The sequence below is a fragment of the Dermacentor silvarum genome, chromosome 1, assembly GCF_013339745.2.
Source record: "Dermacentor silvarum isolate Dsil-2018 chromosome 1, BIME_Dsil_1.4, whole genome shotgun sequence".
In the NCBI taxonomy this organism is placed as follows: domain Eukaryota; kingdom Metazoa; phylum Arthropoda; class Arachnida; order Ixodida; family Ixodidae; genus Dermacentor; species Dermacentor silvarum.
Window position 1 is genome coordinate 377,838,306 of NC_051154.1, and position 22,892 is coordinate 377,861,197.

The 22,892-nt window shown below is 46.3% G+C and overlaps 1 protein-coding gene across 1 annotated transcript in view; it reads right to left on the reverse strand.

Moving 5' to 3' along the window:
• Positions 1-5,505: 5,505 nt before the first annotated feature.
• LOC119445809 (nose resistant to fluoxetine protein 6-like) overlaps positions 5,506-22,892 on the reverse strand; it is a 66,292-nt gene continuing 48,905 nt past the window's right edge. Inside the window, 4 exon segments of the mRNA XM_049660606.1 lie at positions 5,506-6,745; positions 11,040-11,182; positions 19,405-19,594; positions 21,689-21,812. Of these exon segments, the coding sequence (XP_049516563.1) occupies positions 6,410-6,745; positions 11,040-11,182; positions 19,405-19,594; positions 21,689-21,812 (793 nt within the window). The 3' untranslated portion in view covers positions 5,506-6,409.

Below are 22,892 nucleotides of genomic sequence, written 5' to 3' on the forward strand. Positions count from 1 at the left end.
GCATCGGCTAGAACTAGTGTCTTGTCGGCGTTGTCGCCTTGTGTCGTGCCTCATAATCATGCCGTGGTTTTGGCAGGTCAAAACCCCAGAATTTTAATTATTTATTGAAAAATATTAGTTTCGCCATAAGGGCGATGCGAGGAATGCGATAGCAACGTGTTCGCATAGTACACGAAGTGTAAGGCTCGTAGTTGTAGTGGCAGTATGAATAGTGCACTAAACAATAAGCTGACTAAGTAAACACGCGTGGGGTGGCGTGTGCAGACGCATGAACAGAGCGAACTCGATGACCGCGAGAAGCATCGGCTAGAACTAGTGTCTTGTCGGCGTTGTCGCCTTGTGTCGTGCCTCATAATCATGCCGTGGTTTTGGCAGGTCAAAACCCCAGAATTTTAATTATTTATTGAAAAATATTAGTTTCGCCATAAGGGCGATGCGAGGAATGCGATAGCAACGTGTTCGCATAGTACACGAAGTGTAAGGCTCGTAGTTGTAGTGGCAGTATGAATAGTGCACTAAACAATAAGCTGACTAAGTAAACACGCGTGGGGTGGCGTGTGCAGACGCATGAACAGAGCGAACTCGATGACCGCGAGAAGCATCGGCTAGAACTAGTGTCTTGTCGGCGTTGTCGCCTTGTGTCGTGCCTCATAATCATGCCGTGGTTTTGGCAGGTCAAAACCCCAGAATTTTAATTATTTATTGAAAAATATTAGTTTCGCCATAAGGGCGATGCGAGGAATGCGATAGCAACGTGTTCGCATAGTACACGAAGTGTAAGGCTCGTAGTTGTAGTGGCAGTATGAATAGTGCACTAAACAATAAGCTGACTAAGTAAACACGCGTGGGGTGGCGTGTGCAGACGCATGAACAGAGCGAACTCGATGACCGCGAGAAGCATCGGCTAGAACTAGTGTCTTGTCGGCGTTGTCGCCTTGTGTCGTGCCTCATAATCATGCCGTGGTTTTGGCAGGTCAAAACCCCAGAATTTTAATTATTTATTGAAAAATATTAGTTTCGCCATAAGGGCGATGCGAGGAATGCGATAGCAACGTGTTCGCATAGTACACGAAGTGTAAGGCTCGTAGTTGTAGTGGCAGTATGAATAGTGCACTAAACAATAAGCTGACTAAGTAAACACGCGTGGGGTGGCGTGTGCAGACGCATGAACAGAGCGAACTCGATGACCGCGAGAAGCATCGGCTAGAACTAGTGTCTTGTCGGCGTTGTCGCCTTGTGTCGTGCCTCATAATCATGCCGTGGTTTTGGCAGGTCAAAACCCCAGAATTTTAATTATTTATTGAAAAATATTAGTTTCGCCATAAGGGCGATGCGAGGAATGCGATAGCAACGTGTTCGCATAGTACACGAAGTGTAAGGCTCGTAGTTGTAGTGGCAGTATGAATAGTGCACTAAACAATAAGCTGACTAAGTAAACACGCGTGGGGTGGCGTGTGCAGACGCATGAACAGAGCGAACTCGATGACCGCGAGAAGCATCGGCTAGAACTAGTGTCTTGTCGGCGTTGTCGCCTTGTGTCGTGCCTCATAATCATGCCGTGGTTTTGGCAGGTCAAAACCCCAGAATTTTAATTATTTATTGAAAAATATTAGTTTCGCCATAAGGGCGATGCGAGGAATGCGATAGCAACGTGTTCGCATAGTACACGAAGTGTAAGGCTCGTAGTTGTAGTGGCAGTATGAATAGTGCACTAAACAATAAGCTGATTAAGTAAACACGCGTGGGGTGGCGTGTGCAGACGCATGAACAGAGCGAACTCGATGACCGCGAGAAGCATCGGCTAGAACTAGTGTCTTGTCGGCGTTGTCGCCTTGTGTCGTGCCTCATAATCATGCCGTGGTTTTGGCAGGTCAAAACCCCAGAATTTTAATTATTTATTGAAAAATATTAGTTTCGCCATAAGGGCGATGCGAGGAATGCGATAGCAACGTGTTCGCATAGTACACGAAGTGTAAGGCTCGTAGTTGTAGTGGCAGTATGAATAGTGCACTAAACAATAAGCTGATTAAGTAAACACGCGTGGGGTGGCGTGTGCAGACGCATGAACAGAGCGAACTCGATGACCGCGAGAAGCATCGGCTAGAACTAGTGTCTTGTCGGCGTTGTCGCCTTGTGTCGTGCCTCATAATCATGCCGTGGTTTTGGCAGGTCAAAACCCCAGAATTTTAATTATTTATTGAAAAATATTAGTTTCGCCATAAGGGCGATGCGAGGAATGCGATAGCAACGTGTTCGCATAGTACACGAAGTGTAAGGCTCGTAGTTGTAGTGGCAGTATGAATAGTGCACTAAACAATAAGCTGATTAAGTAAACACGCGTGGGGTGGCGTGTGCAGACGCATGAACAGAGCGAACTCGATGACCGCGAGAAGCATCGGCTAGAACTAGTGTCTTGTCGGCGTTGTCGCCTTGTGTCGTGCCTCATAATCATGCCGTGGTTTTGGCAGGTCAAAACCCCAGAATTTTAATTATTTATTGAAAAATATTAGTTTCGCCATAAGGGCGATGCGAGGAATGCGATAGCAACGTGTTCGCATAGTACACGAAGTGTAAGGCTCGTAGTTGTAGTGGCAGTATGAATAGTGCACTAAACAATAAGCTGATTAAGTAAACACGCGTGGGGTGGCGTGTGCAGACGCATGAACAGAGCGAACTCGATGACCGCGAGAAGCATCGGCTAGAACTAGTGTCTTGTCGGCGTTGTCGCCTTGTGTCGTGCCTCATAATCATGCCGTGGTTTTGGCAGGTCAAAACCCCAGAATTTTAATTATTTATTGAAAAATATTAGTTTCGCCATAAGGGCGATGCGAGGAATGCGATAGCAACGTGTTCGCATAGTACACGAAGTGTAAGGCTCGTAGTTGTAGTGGCAGTATGAATAGTGCACTAAACAATAAGCTGATTAAGTAAACACGCGTGGGGTGGCGTGTGCAGACGCATGAACAGAGCGAACTCGATGACCGCGAGAAGCATCGGCTAGAACTAGTGTCTTGTCGGCGTTGTCGCCTTGTATCGTGCCTCATAATCATGCCGTGGTTTTGGCAGGTCAAAACCCCAGAATTTTAATTATTTATTGAAAAATATTAGTTTCGCCATAAGGGCGATGCGAGGAATGCGATAGCAACGTGTTCGCATAGTACACGAAGTGTAAGGCTCGTAGTTGTAGTGGCAGTATGAATAGTGCACTAAACAATAAGCTGACTAAGTAAACACGCGTGGGGTGGCGTGTGCAGACGCATGAACAGAGCGAACTCGATGACCGCGAGAAGCATCGGCTAGAACTAGTGTCTTGTCGGCGTTGTCGCCTTGTGTCGTGCCTCATAATCATGCCGTGGTTTTGGCAGGTCAAAACCCCAGAATTTTAATTATTTATTGAAAAATATTAGTTTCGCCATAAGGGCGATGCGAGGAATGCGATAGCAACGTGTTCGCATAGTACACGAAGTGTAAGGCTCGTAGTTGTAGTGGCAGTATGAATAGTGCACTAAACAATAAGCTGATTAAGTAAACACGCGTGGGGTGGCGTGTGCAGACGCATGAACAGAGCGAACTCGATGACCGCGAGAAGCATCGGCTAGAACTAGTGTCTTGTCGGCGTTGTCGCCTTGTGTCGTGCCTCATAATCATGCCGTGGTTTTGGCAGGTCAAAACCCCAGAATTTTAATTATTTATTGAAAAATATTAGTTTCGCCATAAGGGCGATGCGAGGAATGCGATAGCAACGTGTTCGCATAGTACACGAAGTGTAAGGCTCGTAGTTGTAGTGGCAGCATGAATAGTGCACTAAACAATAAGCTGACTAAGTAAACACGCGTGGGGTGGCGTGTGCAGACGCATGAACAGAGCGAACTCGATGACCGCGAGAAGCATCGGCTAGAACTAGTGTCTTGTCGGCGTTGTCGCCTTGTGTCGTGCCTCATAATCGTGCCGTGGTTTTGGCAGGTCAAAACCCCAGAATTTTAATTATTTATTGAAAAATATTAGTTTCGCCATAAGGGCGATGCGAGGAATGCGATAGCAACGTGTTCGCATAGTACACGAAGTGTAAGGCTCGTAGTTGTAGTGGCAGTATGAATAGTGCACTAAACAATAAGCTGACTAAGTAAACACGCGTGGGGTGGCGTGTGCAGACGCATGAACAGAGCGAACTCGATGACCGCGAGAAGCATCGGCTAGAACTAGTGTCTTGTCGGCGTTGTCGCCTTGTGTCGTGCCTCATAATCATGCCGTGGTTTTGGCAGGTCAAAACCCCAGAATTTTAATTATTTATTGAAAAATATTAGTTTCGCCATAAGGGCGATGCGAGGAATGCGATAGCAACGTGTTCGCATAGTACACGAAGTGTAAGGCTCGTAGTTGTAGTGGCAGTATGAATAGTGCACTAAACAATAAGCTGATTAAGTAAACACGCGTGGGGTGGCGTGTGCAGACGCATGAACAGAGCGAACTCGATGACCGCGAGAAGCATCGGCTAGAACTAGTGTCTTGTCGGCGTTGTCGCCTTGTGTCGACCTTGCACTACCGCATCCTCACGGCGGGCACGGTGTGCGCGTCTGTTTCGCGCTTTTGAACAGCAGGGTTTTGTCGACGTGGTCGCTTAGGCTCGGCCTCCTGTTCCTGTAGCGCCTCCGGCGTTGTGCTGCAGCGTGCGCCACAAAGGCAGCAGCTCACTGCTGCTGCATCTCGACCAACGGAGTTGTCTTGGCACGTATTCGGGAGCGCAATGCTTAAGTGCAATTAGCGTTTCGGTGGAGCTCCTCGGTGGGCGTTCTGGCAATTAACACGCGGATGCATGTTTCCGTGAAGTGAGGGACGCGGTGCTTCATTGCAGAAACCTTGTACTGGCAGGTACTATCCTAGGCGCCCTACCACGGCTACCACGTGTTGCAAGACCATGCTACAAGCCAAGCTAGCAGGGTCTGCATAGCTGTGTTACAATTCGTTCCAGCAAGCAAAGCTGTGTTACCTGAGGTCTTAAAATACAGCTGCTTCTGTGCACAAGTCTCTGCGTTTCGGAACATGAACGCGCCTAGACATTTCTCGCCACCTGGCGTTCAAATTCTAATGCAAAGAGAAATCGTACAGTTATAGAGAGCAATGTTTTTCAGAGAACTTATTAAAACTAAGGAAATCACAATTTTTATGTGTAATTACTCACGACGGTGAAAATTTGCGGGCAGTGTTCCAATAGTTGGCATTGCATTAAAATGCGTAAGCTTGTAGGCAGGAAATTCTTCAAAATGTTCCATTCCGCATACTGAGGCATACGCCCGTGGCCTAATGGTTAAAGCATCCGGTTGCTCTGCAAGGGGTCGTCTGTTCGATTCCTGCGATCGGACAACTTTATGCACACTTATTTATTACATATATATGCTTTACATACGTATATACGTACTTATTATGTACTATATATATATATATATATATATATATATATATAGGTGCATCAAGGGGACCACTGGTCCCAGTAGCACCTATCGGCCCACTTCTTTAGGCTGCACAATCTCTGGAATCGGCCCGCAAAAGAGGCTAGAAACATATCCGATACGGAAAAGTGGTGGGTAACCTCGCCAAGAAAGACATTGGCTTCAGGAAAGGTCATTGATTGCTGAGTTAGACGCAAATTAAATGTTCCGAACATGTGAGCTTCCCCCCTCACAGCTGAGGCTATCTCCCATTTCCCGCAAGCGATGATCCTCTCCTGCCTTCTCCCATTTACCGGAGCCGAAGGCAAGCTGTCACGACACTGTCCTTCGTGCTGCGGGGCGCATTTCAGGTGAGGGTTCCGTGCTCTATGCATTTCGCGGGAATCCCCACATGTTGTACGTCGCTGCTCGATACTTGGGGGATCCGCGGCTTGAGGCGACAGCTGTGACTTCGCGTCTCCGCTCGTGGGGAGACTCTCTTTTAAGAAGAAGGTCAAGCGGGTTTTCACTTATGAATGTTTAGCTGTTTTAGCGGCGGGTGTCATTGTAATGATTTGCAGGCAAGATCATCACAGCGGTATCTATGAACACCGCTTGATTGCGCCACCCAAACATCGGCTGGTGTAATGTAAAAATCCATTTTGCTAGATTCTATTCTCTTCTTATTATCCACCGCCCACGACTGCCTGATCCCAGTGAGAACGTAGGTGAAATGCTGCTCGGACCACTGACGAAGTGCAGAAAAAAATTAAATAGTTACAATATACCGGCCCTGGGGTGGCCTTCTAAGTACAGCAAAAAAAAAAAAAAATGCTCGCTAGTATTTTCCTCCTTCCCCCACAGCCACAACGAAAGGCGCTCGCAGTACATGACAGGGCCCGCAGTTTTCATCGTTGATCATGCATCTAGTTGTACTTGTGGCAAGGCAGGTGCCACGGCCAGGTAAGCTGCTGTCGCGGCGATCACAGGTGGACCGTGCACGACTCGTTCTGAAACCCGGGAGTCGGCGTCGTCCTCGTAGTGGGCGGTTGCGCCTGCTTGGCGAACATTCGGCCGCCGGAGAGCTTAATGGCGATGCTCGCTACGGACGGGCCCATGCGTCTCGTCTCGCCGATGGCGTCGGCCTTTCGACCTCCCTTGCTGCGATGTCCGTCGGGTTGCGAGGTTTTCCGGCTTCGCGGTCCCGCGATGCAGCTCACGACCAGGTCTTTTACGACGACCAGCGGCCGCTCGATGAAGATGGACGCTCCAAGAGCCACGAAGAAAGAAAGGACGAGGGTGCCCATGGCGTTGTAGAACTGCGCGACATAAAAACGGGAACGCACGCGCTTATGAGTGACGCCGTGTTAAAAACTGGGGCACGGGATCTATAGAAACGGCAAGATAGAGTAAGTCTGGGAGAGATGCAAGGTAGAACGGGAAGGTCAACCATACTTACGTCATGTTTACTGCTGCACACAGGGGGAAAAAGATGAACGCGTGAAAAGACAGAAAGAAGGGAGAGAAATCACTCATTTCCTGAACATTTGATGTTCCACATTGCGTCTACAACTTTCGAGTGCAACAAGAAGAAAAAAAATTGCTGAGGTCAGTCGACCAGGCCTCGGAAACTCCGCTGGTTTTCTGTCCGCGCGAATTGCAGCGCCATCCATGAAATGAATGCGAAACTAAAATCGCTTTTATTTTTTTTCTTGTCAATCCTGTCTCAACTTTGTCGTTTCTCTCTCGCCTTCAACTATCGGCGGCGCGGCCCGCGCTCGCCGTCGGCCGTGCTGATAACGGCCAAAACGGAAACAAAATTTTTTTCCTGGCGTTATGCGGTCAGTTTTGCGGTTTTCGCCTTCCTCGCCAGCAGTGTGGTCCATGTGGTACCCTACCGTTGCATGTTTGTCGGCTTTTTCCCGCAATGTCTCGCAGCTGTCGCTGTTCGTATATGGTTCACTGGTGTGCGAACACATCAAGACGAAGTGAGCCATGCGACGTGAAATTCTACCACATCGTTAAAGGCAACAGGTGAGCACTTTGCAGATTACTTCCCGGTGTTTATTTGTGATAGTAATTGTGCGCAGTCGTACATGGCTGTCCGGTGGTGAGGCAGGAGATAGCTGATTTGAAAAAACCCAAACGATGCAGTAAATCGTTATGTCAACAAGCAGCGAACATAAAGCTCCTGATATATATAGTACCACCTGTGCGTATCGCAAGAAACACGTGTGTAGGTGTGCGCTTTGTACTTATTTCTAGCTAATTGGTCGCCATCGTTTAGAAATGCGTTTCTGAGAATTAAGGCTGATATATCGCAGCTAGTACTCTGCCGCGATGCGAAACGAGCTCAGTTTTGTATGTTCGAACTGCAATGTTATAATTTATGATGTTCGCTGAAAATCAGGATGGAAGCGTTTTTAAACTACGCTGGAAGGACGGACCTAATGGGTTTGCCCAGAGATAAGGTCAACAACCGCACGATATGCTCGGCGCACTTCACGGAGGTGGATTTCATTGATCGAGCGACAAGCAGGCCGGGAGAATCTATTCAGCGCATTGGCCATTAGAGCAATTACAATAAATGTTTTTTACATGTGCGTACATGAAACAGTATCCGCGTTTTGTTGCATTCTATGCATAGTGTGTTGCACTGTCTGCTTCAATTCTGGTCTTCGCAAACGAACACAATAAAGTGAGTCCAAAGAACTGTTGTGTTGCAAGTGGAATTACTTTTTTAAAATATAATTTGGGCACATGCTTGCGTGATCGTAATGATGAACAGGATTGCGTGCATGAAAACGCAAAAAGAACCTACTGCGCACAAGCACGAATCTACGGTGACGGCCGGACAGGAGAGGAGCGCGCGCTTCGGTCCGGCGGTGCGTCTGGTAACGCCCGCGACAAAGAAAAAAAAAACGCGCCGCGCACAGCTATTATTATTATTATTATTATTATTATTATTATTATTATTATTATTATTATTATTATTATTATTATTATTATTATTATTTAATTTGTACACTTATACACGCAAGGACACAAATGGATTAAGGAGGGAGCAAGCTGACAACTGCCACGGAGAGGGGAACAACGCCTGCCTACTCCTATAGGAGGAGGGAATAGAGGAAATGAAAATATGAGAAAAGAAAAGCGGAAATAAAGAAATGACGGAGACACAGACAGAACAAAACAAAAATACAAATAATGCTATAAACGGGAGGCCAAGTCAGTGTCCTTCAGAAAACTTAGCAGGGCTCGATGGGCCTGATCACGTCTTGCAGCGCTCCCCCTAACAGCTAAAGAAATAAAACGGACCAGCTAAAGAAAAAAAAAAAGCACTGCGCGAAGCATGAGGGTAGGGGAGGCGAGACATGTGAGGAGGGATAGGAAAGTCATGAGGGAAAGGAGAAGCGAGCGGAGCAACGTTATAATCAAAAAAAAAGGAAGAAAAAAAGTGCTATAGCGAAAGAAGGAAGGAAAAAAAATCGCGTCGCTTTTCTTTTTTTTTTCGCCGCCGTAGTACCGTCATCCGTTCGCTAGGGCATAACTGAAGTGCGTCTTGGCGCTAACGTCGACTGAGCGTCTGCTACACGAGAACCAATGGGAGGTATTGACCCTTTTCGCGGAGCAGTTTGTTTTAGAGAAACGAGATGGCGCTTACGGCGGCGCGCCATACCTCTCCTCAGCGACCGCGCACGAATACGAAACCATTACCGCTTCTACCTTGCTTCTGTGCGATCAGCTGTCGGAAATGCAACTGAGTTTTCGCTAACACACTGTGCTCCAATCATGCTAGATTGAATCATGTAGACTGAAGACGTGTGCAGTAGTTGGCTGCAAAAATAGTGACTAGCATGTTAAGGAATAGAATGAATCTTTGTGTCCAAGTTCGCGGACCACTACTGCAACTGTCCGAACCTGTTACCGGCACTTTGTGATGTACGGCCTTCCTCGAGGATACAGAAATTTGCTCATCCGCCAGCCTTGTATCGCTAACCTTCAAAGAAAGGGCTTCATCCCCTGAACGTCGGCAAGAGTGAGTACCACTCGTTAAACAATGACAAAGGGAGTAACGCCGCTTCCTGTCATGGTAAGTTTCGCGCACGTTATCTACACACATCTGTCCCAAATGGCAGGAAAATTTGCGCCCACTATATCGCCAACGTATCAAGAATAAGTGAATGGGCGAACACTTAAATATATGCGCACTTTATACTCACAATGACGGACTACACCGATGGCGCACGAATGGTCGAAGCTGAATGTTTCGTGACAGTCCACAAGAGTAAGCGAGCTACTAGCTGTAATATATATTTCCTACAAGGTATTAAAATGTACAAAACAGCTACGTTTTTAAGCCTTGTGCGCAGCAAGAACAAATCTATCGGAACTGAGCACACCCGCAAGAGATTAGACAGAAAATAATCAGATAGTGGCCGCACTGAGGAACTTCACTGAGTCAGAAACTGACAAGCCACTGCTTCAAAATATTTGCCGAATAAAGAACAAAGAGCAAAACACACTAATCCTGACTGAATTCATGAGCGGAATGTTTGGATATCTTGGAATACAAATTTAGCCCCGCTTTTAGAACAAGCACCATATACGCTGCTTGCGCCGTTTGGACATAGCTTAATCAGCTCCTAAAGCGCTTTTGCATGTTCTATGAAGCTGTGGTCAAAGCTTAGTGTCATCCACCGTCTACGATATTTCCGATAGCAGAGGTTTTCTATGCCGCGCCGGCGTCATACACTTCCATTGTAAACAAGGAGGCAACGGAGGCAGTTGAGGCAAGCAATGGACGCGTCACCACGTGATCAAATATGGCAGTGCCCACAGGATCGCCGCGAAAAGGGTCAATAGGAAGATTCACCCCCTGAGTCGACTGCAGGAACAGCACAGAGAAATGCCCGCTTGCATTAATTCCTGAGCAAGCGGCCCATATGGCCATGTTCATGCAAGTCCATGCATCTAATGCCGCTGCAGCCTATTTGTAATTTTCGCATAAAGTTTCGATACATTCTTACGCTTGCTAAACTGTCTTGCGGTTTGTCAATATCTTGTACAGCTGTTTAAAAAAATTTTCTGGTAAAATAAAGTGGAATGCTGCAAAAAAGAGAAAAAAAAAAAAAGCAAAATGTGAAAAGTGCACTTCACTGCCGTACTCTGCAAGGATTCTTTTTCTTATATTCTAAAATTCCTTTCGTTTTCTATTTTTTAGTTGTTTTAGATCAGTTTTCCTTGTTTTCAGGGCAGCATATCGTGTCATTTTGTTCATATTTGGACATACTAGGGAAATGTCGGAGTCTACCTTTCAAACAAAGAAAGCATTTCTTAGCCTCACAAAGACGCAGTGCTTCCTTTTGAATCTCTTCCTAAAATGCGAAATACGTTGTCCTTGTATGACTTACGCAAGTATAGCACATTTTGTACAAGCTTGCGTGACTGTGCTCGCTTAAATTGCGGAAACAGTTGGCACCGCTAAAACGTCTCAAAACTTCAATTTAAGTTATCGCGATGGCGAATTGCTCAGGATTTTCACGAAGGTTCTCATCGAGCACTTGCGTAACGTGTCTGAAGACTGCGCAGGAAGCGGCCAACCCTCACCATGGGCAGAAACCAGATGAGGATGCGTTCTCGAATGGTCCAGAGCCGGAACCAGACGATCGGCACGTGCAGCACGTAGACCGCGTACGACAGCCGGCTCAGGGGCACCAGCAGTGGACTGCAGAGCACGCTGTTGACCAAGCCTGCACCCAGGATAGCAGGGGGAAAGAAAGAATGCATTCTGGGGTTTTACGTTCCAAAACACGCTGTTGTGGGGGACTCCGGAATAATTTTGACCCCCAAGGGGATATTTAACGTGCACCCAAGGCGCAAGACACCAGGTGGAAAGAATACGCCCGAGCGGTAATTTAGTTCTATGTGAGTGAGTGAGTACGAACTTTATTGAGGTCCTGAGGAGAAAGAATTAAAGCGGGGCCGGAGGCCCCGCCAATCAATTCGGTGGCTCCACCCAGGTCGGGGCCGGTAGACAGAGTCCTTCGGCGACGGCCCGGGCCCTCTGGACAGCCTTGAGCTGAGCGATGAGCTCTGTACTTCTGAGCGCTGAGTCCCAGGAGGACTGGTCAGGAAAGTCCGTGCCCGCGTTGGCAGGGCACAGCCAGAGCATGTGTTCGAAGTTGTGGTATTCGTGGCCGCAGTGTGGGCATGCAGTAGGAAGGTCAGGGTTGATCCTGCTTAGTGTTGTTGGTGTGATGTATGTCCTAGTCTGCAACTGTCTGTAAGTGACGGCCTGTGCTTTTGAGGTTTTGGTGAGGAGGAGGAAAAATTCTTCCTGCTAATTAACCTATGATTTGAAGCGATTTCGTGGTATGATACGAGCGGGTCTTTGTTGTCTAGATCCCTGCAGGCTGGGTTGAAGCGAGGGGGCGGACTGCAGACGCGGAATGTGAGTGCTTGCGCCAATTGGTGTGCGCGCTCGTTCGGATTACAGTCAGGAGGTCCGGAAATGTTGCCCATGTGGGCCGGGAACCATGTGACGTGTGGGGACGTGAGATTGTCTTCTCCCGGTTCTTGGAAGATTTTGTTGACAACCGCAGCTGCTTTCCTAGAGACGAGGTCCGCCGAGAAGTTTCTGATGGCTGTTCTTGAGTCCGAGTAAATGACGTTCTACGTCAGATCTAACAGAGAAAATCATACTTTCAATTGTCACAGATCATCACTGTGGGAACACAGTGCCAAGATGGCGAAAACACAGGCCCGGACAAGCGCACAGGATCAACTAGCAAGTCAAAATTTAAGTGAAGCAAGGCGAATAAAGAATAGGCAGATAATACTTCGCGCACAGTTGCCAATAGGAAACCGTGGACAAGAAAGAAAACTTCCGTTTTTTTTTTTCTTTTTTAGAAGAGATGCCATGAAGCTCACAACGAAGACTAGCAGCCGACGGCACAATAACGCAGTTATCGCTCCTCTTTTCAATAAAATAAGGCTCAGCCATTTTACTGCTTCTTTTATTGGCAGTTATTAGACACAACTTCGTTAAGCTCCCAAAAAAGGGTGCGTGCATCCGCAGCTCTTTCACGTGCGCAGACGAGTGCCGTTATGTATGACAAATTTTATGCAATTACAGGATGCAGATTTAAGTCTAGATAGAATAAAGGTCACAAGCTGTGGGGATGCGCAACTCTCACGCGTCCCCTGAAGTTGTTTTCCCCGCATGGCTCCCGTAATCTGGCTTCGCCGCGTAGCTTTACGGCGGCGGAGTTGCAGCGTATTACGAGATATGGCGCTTGCGTTGCGCTGCTAACGCCACCTGACGGCGGGGGTTTAGGCGGGCGCAAAAGGAAGAAGGCTGTTCATCTTTGGCTTGGGATCGGCGACCAACACGCACGAACGCTTCGCGCGTGCGCCGGCCCGTTCGCGGGACCGTCTCGCGAGGCTAGGAGGAGGGCACCGGTATGGACGAACATGATGATGATGATGATGATTTATTGGCATCCCCTTTGAAACGGGGCGGCGACAAATAGTCACCTAGCCTGCTTGATTTAATCAGGTATACTATACATGTTCATTATCTAGCATTTTTGTATACCTCTAATTATTTTTCTTTTTCAAAAATTTACCTTGTACCGCTGCCTATGATTTTAAGAGATCACGTCGTATCCATTTTTTCCCTGCTTTTTTTCCACCAGTACTCTAATCGTCTCTTGCTGATCTCTACGGCTGATCTGTTTATGTTTCCTTCCACTTTAAACCCAAGCGCTTCTGGGAGTTGCACGTTACCTACGGTTCTCGCTGGGTGGATCACGTCGCATTCCATTAGGATGTGCTGAGTGGTCTCTGGATCTTTACTGCAGCATACACATGTCTCATCTAGTTCCGAATATTTGTTCCGATATGTTTTCGTCCTTAGGCAACCGGCTCGAGCCTCAAATAGCAAGGCACTGCCCATTGTGTTATCGTACAGATTTTCCCTTCTAATTTCTTTCTTCTCATTCTTGTAAATCTCCATTGTCCTTTTCGTTTCCATTCTTTGCATACAATTCACGGTCTCTATTTCTCTCACTTTCTTTCTGATGACCCCTGGTTGTCTATTTACAGTTTCGATTATCCTGTACTTGGTTGCCAACTTCCTTGACCTCTTCCTCCATTCTGTGTCCACGCTTTTCATGTAGGGATACTTGTGCACTTTAGCCGCCCATTTATTTTCATCCATGTTCCTGAGCCTTTCTTCAAAACTAATTTTGCTTTGTGCTTCTCTGACTTCAAAAGAGGCCCAACCCATGTCACCATGCACTGCCTCATTTGTCGTAGTACCGTGTGCTCCCAAAGCCAACCGGCCTACTGATCTATGGTTAACTTCCAAACCCGCCAATATATCCGATTTTAAGCATATAATGGCATTTGCGAATGTTAGCGCTGGCACCATTACTCCTTTCCAGATTCCACGCACCACCTCATACTTATTGTGGCCCCACAGTGCTCTGTGTTTGATTATTGCTGCATTCCGCTTCCCCTTTATTTTCAGATTATCTTGGTGGTTGCTTGAGTAATTCTTTCCTTCGTTTATGTGTACGCCGAGGTACTTATATTGCTTCACTATGGGTATTACTTGCTGTTGAATTGACAGCACGAAGTTACTCGTGTGTTCATTAAAGATCATAATCCCTGATTTCTCTGTGCTAAACTTAAGGCCTAGATTTGTCACTGCATTCCCAGAGATATTTGCAAGTATCTGTAAGTCTTTTTTATTGTCCGCTAGTAGCACAATGTCGTCTGCGTACATCAGTCCAGGGACCTTCTGTTGCACCATTTGTCCATTACGCATGTAGGATAAATCAAAACCTAATTCGCTGTTTTCCAGTCGTCTTTCTATGCCCTTGACGTAAAGCGTGAACAACAATGATGACAGAGGGCATCCTTGCTTCAATCCTTGGTGAATTCCCACCATTTCATTTCCTTTTCGGCCTTCCCATGCCACTTGTACTTGGTTGTCTCGATATATCTCCCTCAGCAGCTCCACGGAATCGTCATCTATGCCTTCGTATTGAAGAATATCCCACAACAATTCCCTGTCTACGTTGTCATAAGCTCCTTTAATATCTAGAAATGCTATCCATAAAGGTCTTTTCTGAGCTACTGAAATCTCTATGCACTGAGTTAGTACAAACATATTGTCTTCTAAGCGTCTGCCTGGCCTGAACCCATTCTGTAGTTCCCCCAATACACCGTTTTCCTCCACCCACTTCGACAGTTCTAATTTTATGGCTTGCATTGCCATTCTATATATCACCGACGTTACTGTAACTGGCCTGTACGAGCTCGTCTTATCCTTATCTCCTTTGCCTTTGTATATGAGATTCATCTTGCTTTCACGCCATCCAACGGGAATATTCTTTGTTCTAATCACTTGCTCTATGGCATTAGTCAGCAGTGCCTTGCTTTTTGGACCGAGGTTTTTGATTAGCTGTATTGGGATTTCATCGGGTCCTGCTGCCGTGTTGTTAGGGACATTTTCTGCTGCCTTTTTCCAATAAAAGCTTTCTATGCTAAATTTTGATCTCTCAGGCCTCCAAACCTAAACAGCGATCCTAAACACGGATCGTTCGAACGCGCCACCGTTCGCGTCACCGTACACGTGAACGACTAGGAAATGGTGTCATAGCATGGGGCGAACATATTCGCTCGCTATCCGGTCGCGGTGAATCGCACTTACTTGATTTGTCGTGCGCCCATGTGAATTTTGTATTGGTTGTAATTCGGCTAGTGTGCATTGGTGTATGAAAGGCGCAATGAATGACCTTGTGATTATTTGCACTACTGTGTTGTCGTTCCTTTGTCCCAAGAGCACGTGTGAGACCCCACAAAGCTTACATTACACTCAAAGCTCTCTGGAGCTGGTATTTCACCAAAACGTGGTGGTAACACTATCTAATGCGTTACATAAAAATAGCCACGTGATGTATTCATGGTCGTTGACACAATGGCATGTGCAAAAGCTTTGAATCGTCATGGATTACACTCTTACATTATGGTTCCCTCGTACTCAGTCTAACTCGTGCAGCGCGAAATGTAGGCTGCGCTGTTACTGAACCTGTGACATCGCATACGCAATATTTTCGCAAGAAACATTTCGGTGTTGCGTGAATTGAAGCTTTTCTCCGCAAACATGAAAAAAAGTGGCAGTTTCGCCCGAAAGGCGAAGCATCGATTGCGACAGTAAATTAGTAGACAGCTATACGAAGTAGCGATAGTAGTTTTATCGACCGTAAAAAACTTGTGATTATTCGCTTACTCACTAAACCCACAAGCGTGGTGTCATGTGCGCAGAGGCAAACATGAAGACATCTCACTCAATGACCGCGGTCACTTGCTGTCAAAACGCTGGCGTGAGGAAGAGCGGCAGCAGCAGCGAGCGAATTGACCTTTGTGCTGCCTCTCGCTTCAACGCGAACTAAGCGGCGAGAACACAGCGCACACGAAGCTGTGAGCCCTCGGCGCACCTAGACTCGGTATTCATTGCAGATCACTTCCAAGGTAAGGCCCACGCGGCCGCGCTCTGCCGCGCCATACGTAGCCGCAGCCAGTATATATATATATATATATATATATATATATATATATACCGCTCTGAAATATATGAATAATTTCTGAGTACGTCTTGTGCAAAGCCCCCGTAAACGTTTTCACTTAAGTGGTAAATTTAGATATAAATTTCTCCACTTTGGATGTTCTAACAGGTGCAGCTAGAGTTACTGATTTGTTAACTTAACGCTTGAATTTCTTTTTTTGAAGCTTACCAGTTTTCATGAATCGTTTTGAAACCTTTCAACCCCTAAATAAAACCTTTGCTTTCTAGAGTGACTAGAATTAAACTTTCTCAAATGCAAGAAATTTCATTCAGATCGGTCGGGTGGTTGTCTCATGAAAGTGGTTCTACGTTTTTATGCATACTTGAATAGAGACGTCGGAGTTGGTGCCCAGCTAAAGCTTCCTCTTAAGTTGAAGCTGCACAGTTTTGATTTGCGTATTATGCGCACCACCGCCTCGAAGAAATTCGCAAAGTACATGAGAGCATGGGAGTAAATGTGGGATACACAAGTCGTTGCTGATACAGCCGAATTTCGCTGTCGACCTTACAATGTCATTTCTGGCACCTAAAGATTCGTATGCCTAACCGACCTGTCGGGTTGACGTTAGTGCGGAAACGGTCTTATCGCACCTATATTTGCATCAAAGTATGCCGTAGTGAGACCCTTAACTGCAATGGGTGTTCTGCGGTACCCCCGACTACGTTTGTATTGGAAACCAAACATGAAGTCTGAGCTCACAGCTTATGCGGGGTTATCGCGCAACCGCTTTGAAAAGTTGGTCAATAATTTGCACCTTGTCGATGTGAACAACCCCAACCCAAATGACCGTCTTTGGAAAGTAAGGCCACTGCTCGACCAGTTTGCAGCGCGGTGCCACGAACTCCAAAAAGAAGACAGGTTGTGTATTGATGAGCAGATCGTGCCATTCAAGGGTCGTCTCGATATCAAACAGTATGCGAAAGGGAATCCACATCCTTGGGGTGTAAAAATATTTATGCTCTGTGGGGAGTCTGGCCTTGTTTATGATTTTCTTCCATACCAAGGATCTACTACTAACCTTGAAGACCCCTTCAAGCAACAGTACGGCATCACAGGAGCGATAGTTTCTCACCTGGCTTCAAGCATTCCGTCTGATGTATAGGCTATAAACTTTTCTTCGACAACTATTTCACATCGCTGCCTTTACTACGTGCGTTATTGGAGAGGAAAATATTTGCAGCAGGAACTGTGAGGGCCAACAGATGCGAGAAATGCCCGCTCAAGACTGAAAAATAACTTAAAAAAGGGGGCGTAGTACTTCTGACTGCATGGTAACAAGTGATGGGACAATTGCCGTAACAAGGTGGATGGACAACAAGGCAGTGACAATGGCCTCCAACTTTGTTGCAGTCGAACCTGAAGATACTGCTCGCCGCTGGAGCAAAGCAGAGAAAAGCTATTTGGATGTCACACGTCCGGCTATTGTCAGCGAATATAATCGCAGCATGGGAGGTGTCGATAAGACGGACTTTCTGGTTGCACTGTAACGGACGACCATTCGCTCGAGGAAGTGGACACTACGCATGATATTTCATTTCATGAACTTGTCTGTCGTCAATTCGTGGCTTGAATACAGGCGTGATGCTGATCTGCTGCGCATTGCATCTGCACAACAACATGACCTTCTTGACTTTACATTGAGCATAATTGAGGCACTTGGCAAAGAATGATGGAAACCACCAGTACAGAAAAGGGGAAGGCCTTCATGGTCTCCGCTGCAACCATTCAAGAAAGTGAAACACAAAGAGAACAGACCCGTTCATGACGTGAGATATGACCAGGTCGGGCACTGGCTTCTGCATGATGACAGCAGGGAAAAGCGGTGCAAAATGGAGGGATGCACTGGAAAGAGCCGCGTATTTTGTGAAAAAATGTAGTATTCACCTGTGCCTCACGAAGTCCCGAAATTGTTTCAAGGGCTTCCACACTGCCAAATAAGACGTTCGTTCAGATTTTGTGCACTGTAGTGAGTAGCAGGAATAAAGCCATTTTCTCACTTCACAACCACTGAGCCCTGATGTCCTAATTTGATGCCATGTTTGTAAATCCGTAAATATTCGCACCTCTGGGTCAATTTTTTGTTTGTGGTCTTCTGAAGTCCTAACTATTAAGAAAACATGCACAAAAATTTATCCGACCAAAATAAGAATTCCAGGGCTGAAAGGGTTAACAAACACCTCGGGACGGAATCTGCTATACGCGCGTTTGCTGTGGAAGCACACGTGCGCGATATGGAAATCCTCCAAATTTAAGCAATGTGAGCTGAACAGACCACCACAGGCGTTCGTTGAGACACGAGCTTGGCGGGTGATCAGACGAAGTGACAGCGGAAGTGAAAGGGAAGAGTGACGTCAGTATGGGGAATACATGGAATAGATGAGTTGGCTTGATGTTGGAGATGTTCATCGCCCGTTCAAATCCTCTAAAGCCTTGCTAAATGTGAGTTATGAGGTCCTCTCTATTCCTGCACCTAAGAAATAATACTTCATCACTGGTTAGAACCCACGTTTTTTGTTCATCTAAGAATCGGAATCAAAACTTGATGAACGTGGCGGTCTACTGCAGTACATATGCACACACGCACGAAAAAAAAGTAGAAAGAAAAGAAGGTGGGGAACGATTTCTGCACTGAACGACATAGTATGCGATGTTCCAGCCCTGACGTGCAGTACATCAACTCTCGTGCGACAGTGTCCGACACGATGAGCCTGCGCATGTTTTTAGAGCGTTCTCCTTGGCACTGAGTGGAGGAGGACAAACTGCAGACGTCTCGTTTCACTCTATGTTTCTCTAGATGCGACATGGTAGCCGTTTACATAAAGGCGATGCGTCTTCCGAGCGCTTCATCTCCGTTTCTAGAACACGATGAGCCTGAAATGACGATGCGATGCGCTACTGTAGCATTCGTGCAAACGCAGCTGGTGACAACCTATAATTCACCTAGGCCTAGTAGAAATGACAGAAAATACATATAGGCATCACAATTTAGACAATTCTGAGATCTACTCAATTTTTAGAGCACGGGACAACGGTAACGCTTGAACCACGTGTGGCTTCAGTGAGCTATGCTGAGGGGCGTTTGTTGTGGCTTCGTTTTCCTTCTTTCGGCTGATACTGTAGGCCGTACAACTACGTCATTGACGACGACGTTGTTAACCCTGTCATTAATGACAGTAGAAAGTGCGAACGTGCGCTTTCTACTGTCAGATTAATGTCTGACACTAATGTCTACTAACACAGTAGTGACAGTAATGTCTACTAATGACAGAATAATGCTTCATTAATTGTAATTAATGACATATTAATGACAGACGCGATAAGCTCGGTGTCCGCACCTCCACTGCCAGAGATGCAGGCGAACACGAGCCATCCGATGCAGAGCGCCCATACGAGGCGGTGGCAGGATGCGTAGGCGGCTGCGATCCAGGGCGCAGGCAGCGCGTCCCCGTCGCCCCACTTCTTGGTGCAGAACAGCACGGTGGCTCCCGCTAGGAACACTGCAATCCACGCGGCTCCCTGGCACGCCTGCGTTGCCAGAATGAACCAGAGGTGACAAGGGTGGCGACGAATATTAATTGATGGGAAGAACTTGAACGTATCAGAAAATAATGAAACAATAAGAGCTTTAGTATGTACAGGAACAAGTACGTAGGATGCGTGCATTTTTGTAGCACCGAGAGTCCTCGAGTTTGTAGTGCTCCGGGTAGGCGATGAAGAAACGACAACCTGATCTGCGCGGCAGTGAAAATTTTTGGCGTAACGTAACATTAACGAGGCTCATGAAATAAAGACTGTTGACAAAATCACAAAACCCGTGCCAGTGCTACTCCTGACGGGGGGGGGGGGGGGCAGCGCCCGTTCTACCGTTTTATTGATGTGATGTGTTATGCCACATTTGTTCCTACAGATATTGTAGACGTCTTTCCTAATGACTCCTCCGTCGACTGCACGAACAAACTACTCCTACGCGTGTCCTTGACTTATTATTCAATTAACAAGAGCATGCATGGTTTACGAAACGAGGATAGAGGGCCGGAACGATATCGCACGCCGTTGCAGCTGGCGCCAGTCTATGCTGATTTCAAACATGCGCCATGCTTTTTCGCACACAGTCTACTATCCAGAAGGGGTGATAACAGCCGGACACAGAGGGGTGCTTAATAAATAATGCCGGTTAAAATAGACCAATAAACATGAAACAAGAAAGATCGTTCTGCAAAACACAACAATGCGTTTCGCTTTTCAATCTGACAAAATATTAGTATGTGCCCAAAGAAATAGTAACATTATGTTAAGGATTAATAGATATCTTTTTGTTACGAGGTACGCAAGCGCAAATAGTAAACAAGTATAGAGAAAGCGTTTCATTTACTGCAATTGGAGGAGTGCAATGGTTGAGCTGAGCAACTACAGGAGTGGGAAAGGTCCGGCCATCACCATTACGAGGAGTTAGAAAGTTTGGAATTAACAGAGATTTCCACTCTCCGGAATGGAGTGGGAATGGAATGGAAGGCCCCATTCCGCAACTGTGCTGTAAAGCATTTTTCACTGCGATCCACGCACTCCAGTCGCACTTCGCGCGACCAGAGATCGAGGAAAACAGGATGACAGTTGGGGAATTTATCTCTCGGGTAACAACGTATTGTTTGTTGTCTGCTGCGATGAAGGTCTCTGACTATTTCGCTAGCACGAAGGCGACTTCAACTGCCTACTTACTTTTCGTAATTTTATTATCTACTCGTAAGTGTTTCGCATTCCGGGCAGACGAGTATGTCCTGGCGTATCCCGTAAATAATTATGAGGCTTGGATGCTAAAAAGAGAATATCATAATGAAATTTACGAAACTGCTTAGCACAGCCCTAAGCTGCAGTCGATAGCTTATCGCCAAAACATCGGCTATCTAACGGCAGGAATCCTGCATGGGTTCGTTTCCCCAACTTCTGCGTTGCAACTTGGACATCAAATGAGGACCACGGCACGAAGACTGTGTAGATGCGTGGAACAGAGATGCCTGCTTTGTTCCAGCGATGTTTCTACGGAGACGACGTTGGACAGCCACTAACTCCGGAGTGCGCTTACCCCCCTCCCATTGTCTCAATGGATAGGTTCAACGAAACAGACGAGCTCATGTCTCAAGTAATCAAACGCGCGTGGATTTCAGGACCCAGTTCTAGTACCTACGCCATATAGGCCTGCACCCTTCGTGCTTGCCTTTAAATTTTTTGCTTTTATGTTTTATGTCGAAAATATCAGAGGTAAACAAGCACAGATATTGCGTATATTCCTGCTTTTGTTCTTGCATTTCGCTGTTTTTTCCTGGGTAAAACGTGCTACAGCTGAGCACGAGATCGCAAGCTCTATCGTGCCTTTTTACTTTACTTTAAATCGCTTTAGAATCCAGAATTGTGTCATGTGTATAAGTTCCCATTTGCCCAGTTTTAAGCATTAAGTTCTAAGAATGTTGCACATGCTTCTCTGGTGAAACCGGCAGTGGCATGCCCAAAACCTTTCGAGTTGTCACAACATAATCCTGCCTTATTAAACTTACTGCCTAAAATGAAATTAACCAACACAATGTGACAAATAACGATTTGGTGTTATAATAAACCAATACATACCCATCCCAGTTCAAAGCGCGGTTTCTTCGTCAGAAACGCGTAGGCGATGATCATACCCAAGCAGAAAGGGCCAAAGTGTGTGTATGGTCTGAAATAAATTTGCTCAAGCACCTCCTTTGCGAATCTGCGCAGAAGAAAAAGAAAGACAAATTATGCTCGAGTGTACATCATACTTCATGCACTCACCCATATCCTACATCGTCTAAAAATTACTTATTAGAGCAAACCACTGCTTTGTCAAAGCGAAAACTGCGCCCACCGGTCTTTCCGAATGATGGCGACGACTACAATGCATGTGTACCTACAAGTGCGCGAGCAGAATCATCTTTCATATCACACGCGCTGTTTTTTGTTGTATAAGCTATGTATAAACCACGTTTTCAGTTTTCCTTTATGACATGATCTTTACGTAAAACAATGTGACAGTTAAAAAAAAGTGTATGACATTGTGATGTCCTTCAGCTGCTGCCATTGTTTCACAAAGGGGGCGGAGGATCCCTCAAGCCGTCATTTGAACGGCTTTCCCTCCGCCTCCTGTTACACTGTACTGTGACGAAGGAAATAAAGCAATCAAAGCAATCAAAATCCACGCCTGAAGGTGAAGTTTCGAATTAAACACTTTCAAAAATATTACCAAAATGTTTGGATTGCAAGCCTACCCGAGCTTATCTTGTAATTTATTAAACACGGTAACGACGCCTAAATTCTACAACCCGTACACCTAGTGAACAGGAAACGAGCACCTGCAATAATAATTTGAGCTGAATGACACTGCTAAACTAAAAAGAAACAAATGTGATGGCAAAGTCAACTTAATATTTCGAAATAAACATAACCAATCACATCAGCGTGCTATATATAGAACTTGCACTTTTTTTTTCGAAGAGTTTCACGAGCGAGACGAACTGAGGAGGAACGTTTTGTTCCGGGCACGCATGCAAGTGGTAATTCGTGGTACACGCTGGAGCATATCTGTCGGTACGTAATAGAATATTGGAGCTTCACGTTGCTTTAGTACCATCACTTGTAGGATATTCAGTGTTAGTACACTCCATGGTGTGTCACGCTGAGCAGGCAAGTTGCACCTATTGATTGCAAGTGGTCTAAAGTTCCGAAGGCTAAGTGAAGCACACTGGTCATCGCAGAGGCGCGAGTGTCTGCACTCACTCTGTTGAGGCAGAAAGGGACATGGCGGCATTTTTTA